This window comes from Ischnura elegans, chromosome X, assembly GCF_921293095.1.
Source record: "Ischnura elegans chromosome X, ioIscEleg1.1, whole genome shotgun sequence".
Lineage (NCBI taxonomy): Eukaryota > Metazoa > Arthropoda > Insecta > Odonata > Coenagrionidae > Ischnura > Ischnura elegans.
This window is the reverse complement of record NC_060259.1, coordinates 115992543-116002427: the sequence shown is the minus strand read 5'-3', so window position 1 is coordinate 116002427 and position 9885 is coordinate 115992543. Positions and strand designations below refer to the sequence as shown.

The window sequence follows — 9885 nt, the reverse complement described above, 5'->3', positions numbered from 1 at the left end:
GATGATAAGAGAAGGTGAAGTTTATTCGGGATTGCCACCGGATAAGGTTCTCCATCTCTGCCGACGTTTCGATGGCCGAGTCGTCCATCGTCATCAGGGCTCGGCCATCGAAACGTCGGCAGAGATGGAGAACCTTATCCGGTGGCAATCCCGAATAAACTTCACCAACATCACACGCCGGGAAAACCGCAGATCTTTCTTCATGGTAAGAGAAGGTTTTTATTCAAAATGACGAGTGCCCTCGAAAGTTTTATAAAAGTTTTTGAAATAGTACGCAGAATCTATTGGGAAGGGCATTTGCCAGAGGATTGCGCGAAAAAAGTTCTAATTCCACAGATGAACAAGCAGAAATGTAAAGAATGTGGAGACGATGGGACAATAAGCATAATATTGCACGCGGAAAAAGTGCTACTGATGATTTTTAAACAGACGAATGGAGGCGAGGGCAAACAAGTATTTGGGCGAATATTTTGGTTTCAGAAAAAGATGAGGAGAAACTAGGGTTATAGTGTCCGGAGAGTGCATATACTATTCTGCTAATATTTCAATGATATGATAGTGAAAAATTAGGAATAAATGCACCGCGCAGAACACATATCGACGCTGCATTAATTCTAGAAACTCGATTAAAAAGGGACGGAGTAATCAAGGTTCTAAGTGAAGCGATGGGGCCTCCTCTATCATGTAGTTAATCCCCTTGTCCACGAAATTTCGAAGCGATGCGTGGCTTTTCCGCCGAATGTTCACGGCACATGGCGAAGAGGGGGGCGTTCCCCCCCTGATTGAATGCCCAGTTCGCTCAGAGGGGAGACACGCGTGTCCGCATTAGCCGAGCGTGAGGGAGAACGCGAGAGACTCGAACGCCACACACGGCGAAAAAAAGGACATGCGCTAATGAGGCAGCGGACCACCGGGGGGGGGGGGCGAGATCCCTCCCCTGTCGTGACGCGCCCTCTATCAGCAGTCGCGAGGAAAGCGGGTGAAGGAGGGAAAACGATCAATTAGCGACCGCGGGTGTCTGTCTGACTGCGACAAGTGAATGGAAGGGGAGGGAGGCCACCCAAGAAGACCTCAATCCCCCTCTGCAGTTAGAGCACAGACAGACACAGTCAGATTGGGAGAGATTAGGGGAAGGAAGAATTAGCGCTTTAGATTTAAAGGGAGACCGTCGCGCCCTGAACAGTTCACTTCAAAGACAAAAGAAAATTGTCATTCAAAGGTTGGTAGGTGAAACTCAATGAACAGAAATCGCTCTAATCGTTAGTGAGAATGTATTCCATATGAAATACAATGCTGGGTCAAAAATATTTATCAGAAAATAAAGGCCTAACCGTTCCTCTATTTCATTAATGCATGTTAGCTTTATAGTGCGGAAACAAAGACGCTTAACGAGGGAATAATAGGCAGGTTTGAGATGTGGGTGTGAAGAAGAATTTAGAAGGTGAATTGGAGGAAGAGGAACGACGAAGAGCTGGACATGGTGGGTGAGGAGAGACAGCTTCTAGATGAGATAGGGAGGCGATAGAAAGAGGGTGTGGATGGAGCGAGTGCTGAGCGGAGAGGGGATGTTGAAGAGCGATTTAGAGGAGGAGGAAGAGAATAGCACATATAGATAGAATGAAAGGGAGTAGGCCTTACTGTGGATTGAAGAGGGAAATCTAAATTGAAAGGGGAGACAGGTTGGGCTAACTCGCAAAGCGCTCCATATAAATCCACCTTGACCGGTAAAATTCTTCAAAGATAAGAGTATATATTCTTATGGACGACGGCTTTCGTGAGAGACATGCGCCTTGTTTTTTGAGGTGGTACAAGTGAATAATAATTTATGAAAAAGTTTTTGTAGATAACGCGTATTATTTAAAGGAAAAACGACATCGTGTTTTATAGCGTGTTTAGGCACCATCCGTTGACAAATAAAAAGGAGATGCTCCAACGAAATTCCACCTTGCTTTAATTTCAGTCCTTCACAGCTCGGGAAAAACGTATTCCCTAACCTATGCGTTCGGCAAAACATTTCTCTCATTTCATCGTACATGTTCGACCTGACAATGGAGTGAGAGTCTAATATCGTGTTCTCCCTGTCGGTCCGAAAGATATCTATTCTCATTTCCTTTAGCAAAGGAAGCCCATCGCGCAGCCTTGAATTTCATAGCGGCCCCAGCGTAATTCTAATAGCTTATGTGTAACGCTATCTGTACGCCCGAAGCAGTTTTTGACGAGTCGCGCGGCTTTCCATAATATTTAATTAAGATCACGGATCTAGTCTCTCTGCGCCGGATTCCATTCGCTCGCTGCATGCTTCAACGTGTGGACAAACGAGTGCGTAATATACCCCTCTTCTTTCACTTTTCCGTCCGAAAATCTTTCCGCAACACGCTTGACGAATCATGCGTAGAGATACGTGAAAATCGTACTTTCATTTTTATTTTATCGCACTTCTTATCCGCGCCCACTTGCAGTTCGCGAGAGTAGTATACCTGGCACTTGGGAACATGAGTGGGATGGGAAGTTCATTGACCTCTGCGTCAGTGTCACTTTGGTACGAGGAGGTGGGGGCGGGGTCATTGACCGCTCCGTCGGGGGGTGGGGGGAAGGAGTGGGGGGAGACAAGGAGGCCCTTACGTCGTTTGAAAACGAGGGGGGTGAGGAGAAGGGGGAGGGGTTGAGACTGTTTGTCGCCATAGCCTATACCTCACCTGTGCTAAGTGGCCAGAGTGGGATGCGCTAGGCCCCCACCTCCACAGTTGTTCTATGGAACCGAGAGGGTGTTTTAAGTGGTTTTGGAGCCGGGGGGTGGTTGGGAGGAATTTGTTGTCCTCCCTGTAACTTACCGCGTTTTTCAGGCACCACCCGGGCCTTACCCATACGTTGGCATGTCACCTCTCAGGGTCCAGACTCCTTGGCGTCATAATTTTGTGGGACGGGAAGCCCCTCACGCGTTTGCAGGTGCTATTAGGCAAGCGGCCGTTATTTTCCCGTTGGAGGAGTATGGGAAAATGTCGAAGGTTGGATGTGGGGTTGGGTATGACGGAGGATAAACAAACAAGACACAGAAAGCAGAGAGTTCTGTCAACAGAGCTTTATTTCCTTAATTTACAGATCGGCTAATTCCACATAGCTATTATATCTGTGAAAATTTCGGCGCTACATCTGTCGCAAAGAGTGCACGCGCAACTACGGTTGATGCTAACACTCTCTACTGTGAAGGCGTGGGCTTGGTTATCGGCTGAAATTTGAGGGTATCTATCAGCCACTTCGGCCATTATGGCCTCTATGCACTCGGTGCACGCCACGCAGGTACACTGAGTCTGCGAAGTAGTGGGGGCTACATCGTAGCTGAGGAGTAGGTCCGAGTAATTTCCAAGTCTCGGCTCCGACACCTCGATCTGCTGGCATTCCCACCCGCCAGCAGGCTCGTCGACGATTATGGTGTTCGCCGTGCTGTTCAGCTCTCCTACGTCGGGTGTCAGATGCGCGGGGGACCAGAATCCATCAGGGAAATCGCGGTCCGCCGCTACCGGTGTGGAGCAGTGAAAACTATCTCTCTCTCCAGATGGCGACTCCTCAAAATCCGAGTAATCGGACTCCCACGACATATCGTTGACTATGTTCAGCTGAAATAAATGTAATAACCCCCATTAATATAAATAATAAAATATAACGGTGGATATATTTTCAGAGAAAATAAGAGCGCGATAGAGTACCCCCGATCGGGAGGAGTGTCTAGGCTTACCTCGTGCTCGATTTCATCTGAGCTGTCGAACTCCGAACTCCACGAAAGCTGTCGGGCGATCCTAATCTGAAATAGAGATATTATTACCAAATGATTTGAATAGCAATCGTTATCTAAGTCGTTGAATGTATGGAGAGGATAGGACATGGTGCTTACCTCGTGTTCGATATCCTCGTTGGTGTACTTCGGCGATCCAACGTAACCCATGGTAAATAGTTTCTACGGTGCTCGGTGCTAGCGAAGAGTGAGATGCTTCCGTGACCGTTGGGTAGCGCTGAATGACGAGGGTGGAACTTTAAGCACTGATCAGGAGTTTGTGGTAGGGAGAGGAGGGGGTGGAAACGGCGCTCGTCATTGGTCCTTTTCAGGTATTTTTCAAAATCACGCTCAAAAAACGGTTGACAGACCTGTTAATGGATATTCACATGCGTTGTAGAGACCGACATAGGTTCCGCGTCTAAAGTCGAGCTTTCATGGGTCCACGCAAGAAAATGAAAAAAAAACTATGACGGTGTCCCAAAAATGGAATGTTCGGCGGGGTGGAAAAAAAAATCTTGTGGAAAATCAACGAAAACCAATCTATTCCATCTCCGACCACTAGTCGCTAAGAGGGTTTTAACTTACACTGGCGAGTGCATTAATAAAAAAATCACCTGTGGAATAGGCGAGGAGGTTTACTTCTGACAACATAGTGGAGCGGTTGTTTGAAAAGGGAGTAACAGCTCCTCTGAGGGTTTTCTTTTGACGGCATAACGGATGGGGGTGACTCGAAATCGGCGTGAGAACTCCTCTTCATTCCTCTTGAGAGTGAGAATATTTTCAAGGAGGCGTCGCCCCCTTCCTTTTCTGGTGTTTTTCAAAATCTCGCTCTAAGACGGTTGACAGAACTGTTGATGGATACAGCATAGCGGAGTGGTTGTTTGAAAAGGGAGTAACAGCTCCTCTGGGGGTTTTCTTTTGACGGCATAGTGGATGGGGGTGACTTGAAATCGGCGAGAGAACTCCTCTTCATTCCTCTCGAGAGTGAGAATATTTTCAAGGAGGCGTCGCCCCACTTGGGTTTCCTATATAAGGGGTAGTTGTCGTACGGTCGATCACTGTATTTTCCGAGAGTTAGCGAGAGATACTCTGTTCTCTGTCTCCACACAGCATTTGTGGGCAAGACTTTTCTCATCGGTGATAAGTCCGAAGTAGCAACTCTAGCCTACGCACTCGCAAGCCGCAGAAGTCAGCATCACCGTAGAGCAAGGAGCTTCTAAGGGGTTTGGACCTGAGAGATCGGAGTTCTTACGGGGTTCCGCCTGGAGACACCACTACGCGAGGGAGGAAGCCGACCTGATTGGGGCTGAAAGCCGTGAGTTGTGTTTACAATAAGAAATTTCATCTTTTCGGTGGGGGATTTAAATCGAGTAGGCGCAATGGAAGCAATTTTTGCGTGTGTACCTGCAAAGGAAATAATTCGCGCCCACCGCGCTGGAGCGTATGACACTGTCTCTCTTTTAAATGCCGCGCTGGACGGTTTAGTTCATCGCATGACAGTGATTAAGGAGGAAGTGGACATGAGCGACTTTGTGAGACTAGTGGGGGACGTTAAGAAGGCTCAAGACGCATCCGTTTCGGAGGTGGCTCGCGAGGAAACTAGCGATGCTAATCAGGCATTGGCTCACGGCATCGACTCATCATTACCTCTATTAAATGAAGAGTCATTTCTTCACACCCTTGAGACTGGTAACTCTAACAACGTAGTGGTGGAAGCTTCTCATGCTACGATGAGACCGCCAACGGCATTCGATTAATTAAATTTAAGTCAAATGGCGAATGATGTCGCTTCGCGTGACGATCCATTGGGATTCGAGGATGGGGATTCTGTATTTAACTCTCAAAACTTGGAGAGTCTAGAAAATAAATTTATTCGCGATATGGAGGAGGACATCCCTGTACTCACCGGTGAACTATGGAGCGAGGATAAACAGCAGGAGGTATTTCCGAGTGAACGTTGCGCCTCACCCCCTAACGAAGCAGGGCCGCCTTTAGATCATCGAGACGCTCAGTGGGGCGGAAGGGGCGAAAACAAATATTTCGCCATTATTTCTGAGAATCGTAGCAATCTCAGAAGTTTTCGCCTCCACGGGCGCGAAATAGTGTGTGTGCTGAAACCAGTGCCCGAGAATGGAGACCCCATTGAATGGCTCCACGAGTCTTTTGACGCTCTCCTTTCAGAACTCAAGAGTGGAGTACCTCCGAGCAGTAGGGCTGGGCTAGCAATAAGCAATTCTGAAAGCCCCGGGAACCCGATTTATATCTCTTATCGACGAGTGGACCAGTTTTCCGCTGAAGTGATATGTAAGAGTGTTGAAAAGGTGGTTCAGTCTAACGAGAACTTTATATTGCGGGGGGTATTGCGAGTTACGTTTACTTATGTGGAGATGCCGAACGGCGGTCGACGAAATAAAAATCGTCTGTGCACGTTTCACGAGTTTTGCAGAGGAAAGAAATCGATCGTGGTGATTTCAAACGACGATAAACTCTGTTTAGCTAGAGCAATATGCGTTGGAATCTCGCGTCACGTGGACACTGCTGCGATTTTTAAGGCAGTAAAGAGGGGAGGGAGTATGCAGACTGTGAGGGCCGAGGATCTATGTAAGGGGGCGGGGGTCAACCTTGTGAATGGTGGCGGCATTGAGGATCTAAACGCTTTTCAGGAGCATTTAGAAGATTATAGAATAACCGTCTACGGGGATCGCAAGGGTAAGGAGGTACTCTTTGAGGGCCCCTCTACACTTGCTTCGGATGGTCGTGCTCGCAGATACATCGATCTTATTTATGGGGAGAGGCATTTCAATTACATAGCCTCTCTCCAGGGAGCATTCAGCTACTGCTACTACTGTAGGAGTTGCAGAGTTGGTTATAGCAACCAATATGCTCATAAATGTATGTCCGAATGTCCCAGATGCCTGGCATCTCCCCCGTGCGACGCTAGCATAGTGAGTGTGGCATGTGATTCGTGTAAAAGGAAATTTTACGGGGTCGGTTGTTTCGCGAAGCACCTAGAGAGGAGAGGAAGCGGAAGATCGGCTTGTGATATTATTAAATATTGCACGCTCTGCGAAAAAGTCTACAATGTGACTAATGTGAGGGGGAAGCATGTATGCGGGGAAATATACTGCCACGCCTGCAAGAGTAGACACGAAGCCGGTAAAAATTGCTTCATGTCGCCGGTGGCAAAAACAAACGCGTCCTCGAAAGTAAAATTTATTTATATTTTTTACGATATCGAATGCACGCAAGACACCCCAATGCCTGGAAAATCAGGAAATTTTCTCCATACTCCAAATTTCCTTGTAGCGCAGAAATCGTGTGAGACTTGTATCGGTGTGGAATCTCTAGAGCATTGCACAGGGTGTGGAGAACGCCAACTGATATTTAGCGACAGCGATCCGGTGACGGAATTTCTGAAGAGTCTGGTGACACTGCGGAAAAAAGGATTTAAAGAGCTTATTTGCATTGCCCACTATGGGAAGGGTTATGACAGCCACTTCGTCATTAAGACAATGGTGGAGAAGATGGGCTGGACACCATCAATAATATCTTCAGGGGGTAAATTGATGTGTATCGAGTATGAAGGAGTAAGATTTATTGACTCAATAAACTTTCTCCCCATGCCGCTATCAAAGCTCCCGTCGGCACTAGGCTTGGACGAATCGTTATCAAAAGGTTACTTTCCCCATCTGTTCAACACTTATGCGAACAGAGACTACGAAGGACCGATGCCTGCGCAGAGACACTACGGCGTTGAAGGAATGTCACGCCAAGACGCTGGTAAATTTAGCGCTTGGTACGACTCAATGGTTGCTGCGGATTATGTTTTTAGAATGAGATTGGAAATCCGAAAATATTGCATCCAAGATGTGAATATACTGCGCATGGCCTGCAGCAAATTTAGAAAAGACTTTTTAATTTTAAACGAAACTGATCCCTTTCGCGAGGCACTAACGATAGCCAGTGCGTGCATGCGTGTGTTTAGAAAAAATCACCTAAGAGCCAGGGAAATAGCCGTCATCCCGCCAGGTGGCTACCGCTGGGGGGACACGCAATCGCGTAAAGCTATACTATGGCTTTTGTCGGAGGAGAGGCGACGGGAGATAAAAATATGTCACGCTGCTAATGGGAGAGAGGTAAAGGTTTTGGGAAGAAAGGTCGACGGATACGTGGAAACAGCTACGGAGATAGAAATCTTTGAATTTCACGGTTGTTTTTTTCACGGATGTCCTAAGTGTTTTAAGAATGGAAGTGAACCCATAGCCAACAGCCCCTCAGAAACAATGCGCTCACGACTGGAATCGACAGAGAGGAGAATGAAGTTCTTCACGGAGAGGGGGTATACCGTAACGCAGAAGTGGGAGTGTGAGTTTCAGAGGGAGATTGATCGCGACAGTGAATTGAGAACATTTGTGACCGAGCATCCGATTTTTCTGGAAGCTCCTTTAAATCCCCGCGACGGTTTTTACGGGGGACGAACTAACGCGGTTAAATTGTATCACAGGGTGAACGAGTCCGAAGGGGAGGAGATCCGATACATAGACATATGCTCGCTCTATCCCTTTGTGAACAAATATAAACCGTATCCGGTGGGTCACCCTGTTGTGTATGTTGGTGACGATTGCCCCCCTTTAGAGGAAGTGGAGGGACTGATAAAGTGTGACGTTCTTCCTCCAAATGAACTATATCTCCCTGTTCTACCCATGAAGGCAAATGGGAAGTTATTCTTCCCTCTCTGTAGAACTTGCGCCTTGAACGAAAATCAAGGAGTTTGTGGCCACGATACAGAGGAGAGGAGCTTAAAGGGCACCTGGGTCACGGACGAGGTGAAGAAGGCTGTCGCGATGGGTTACAAAGTTCTTAAAACACATGAGGTGTGGCATTATAACATCACCAAATATTCTCGAGAAACGGGCGAGGGTGGACTATTCGCCAGCTACATTAACAAGTTTCTGCGTGTTAAACAAGAAGCTAGCGGGTGGCCTACGTGGTGTACCAGCGATGAGCAGAAGGATCGGTATTTACAGCTATTCCATGCTAGGGAAGGAGTCGCCCTCGACCGAAACAACGTTGAATATAACGCTGGAAGAAGATCACTAGCCAAGATATGTCTCAACAGTTTCTGGGGAAAGCTAGGTCAACGCGATAATCTGACACGCACGACAGTAGTCCGAAAACTCGACGATCTCTACACGCTGTTATCAAGTCCAAACGTCGAGGTGCTTCGAATGGTCGAAATCAACGACGAAGTCCTCTACGCCCACTGGGAAGAGGTTGCCGAAGTCGTCACCCCTGCTCCGAGTAGCAACGTTGTTTTAGCCTGCTACACCACAGCCCATGCAAGACTGGAGTTGTATAAATATTTGGAGAAGCTGGAACGCAGGACCTTATACCACGATACAGACTCAGTATTGTTCACGCAGCGCCCCGGAGAGTGGGAGCCTCCAGTGGGAGACTACCTCGGCGACATGACTGATGAACTCTCGCCCCTAGGAGAGGGGTGCTATATTTCGGAGTACGTATCTGGTGGTCCCAAAAACTATGCATACATAGTTCGCTCCAAAATTAATCCCGAATTCGAGAAAAGAGTGTGTAAAGTCCGTGGTGTCACTATAAATTCCTCCAACGACGAAGTGGTGTGCTTCGATACTTTAAAATCGTTGGTCCTCGAAGGCGCTCCTGGGCGGCGACTGACATATAAACATAGAATATACAGGACTAATAAGCACGAAGTTGCCACTCGAGAGGAGACTAAACTCTTCAGAGTGGTTTACACTAAGAGGAAACGTGACCTGGACTACGACACCCTGCCATACGGGTTTAAAAAGCGGAGATCTGATGGTAAATAATGTGAAGAAGAAACCTTAGTTTTTATTTAAACATTTTTTTTATTTACTTCTATAAACACACTTATTCCATGCACACCTCTTCCTTTTTTTTATTTTTTTTAAACATTTTATGCATTCAATTTATTTTTTATTTTATTTATTTTTTAAAATTTTATTTATTTACTTTATTTTTTATTTTATTTAATATTTCCACACACGCACACGCAGAAAGTCACACCTAAATAATTCTCTTTAATTTTCTATGTCAGTTATTATTCTGGTCCT

The 9885-nt window shown here is 46.8% G+C and overlaps 2 protein-coding genes across 2 annotated transcripts; one reads left to right on the top strand and one right to left on the bottom strand.

Annotated features, from left to right (window-relative positions):
• Nucleotides 1–1001: 1001 nt before the first annotated feature.
• On the bottom strand, nucleotides 1002–4650 carry LOC124171282. The gene is made up of 4 exons (XM_046550424.1): nucleotides 3890–4650; nucleotides 3734–3799; nucleotides 3192–3614; nucleotides 1002–1082 (listed from the first exon to the last, which is right to left on the bottom strand). Exons 1-4 carry the CDS (start codon nucleotides 3938–3940, stop codon nucleotides 1002–1004), a joined length of 621 nt encoding a protein of 206 aa, XP_046406380.1. The 5' UTR covers nucleotides 3941–4650.
• Nucleotides 4651–5652: 1002 nt separating this feature from the next.
• Nucleotides 5653–9621, top strand: LOC124171281. The gene is made up of 3 exons (XM_046550423.1): nucleotides 5653–5712; nucleotides 6325–6717; nucleotides 8008–9621. The coding sequence occupies exons 1-3, from the start codon at nucleotides 5653–5655 to the stop codon at nucleotides 9619–9621; spliced, it is 2067 nt and encodes a 688-aa protein (XP_046406379.1).
• Nucleotides 9622–9885: the final 264 nt, after the last annotated feature.

Bases quoted from the DNA above. Each gene is read 5' to 3' on its own strand.
- LOC124171282 (XM_046550424.1), bottom strand. From the start codon at position 3,940: ATGGGTTACGTTGGATCGCCGAAGTACACCAACGAGGATATCGAACAC. The intron at 3,615-3,733 runs GTAAGCCTAGAC...CATTTATTTCAG, and splicing joins CAGATGAAATCGAGCACGAG to CTGAACATAGTCAACGATAT. The intron at 1,083-3,191 runs GTTAGCATCAAC...CTCTAACTGCAG, and splicing joins ACGCCTTCACAGTAGAGAGT to AGGGGGATTGAGGTCTTCTT.
- LOC124171281 (XM_046550423.1), top strand. From the start codon at position 5,653: ATGGAGGAGGACATCCCTGTACTCACCGGTGAACTATGGAGCGAGGAT. The intron at 5,713-6,324 runs GTATTTCCGAGT...GCGATTTTTAAG, and splicing joins GCGAGGATAAACAGCAGGAG to GCAGTAAAGAGGGGAGGGAG. The intron at 6,718-8,007 runs GTGAGTGTGGCA...GGATGTCCTAAG, and splicing joins CCCCGTGCGACGCTAGCATA to TGTTTTAAGAATGGAAGTGA.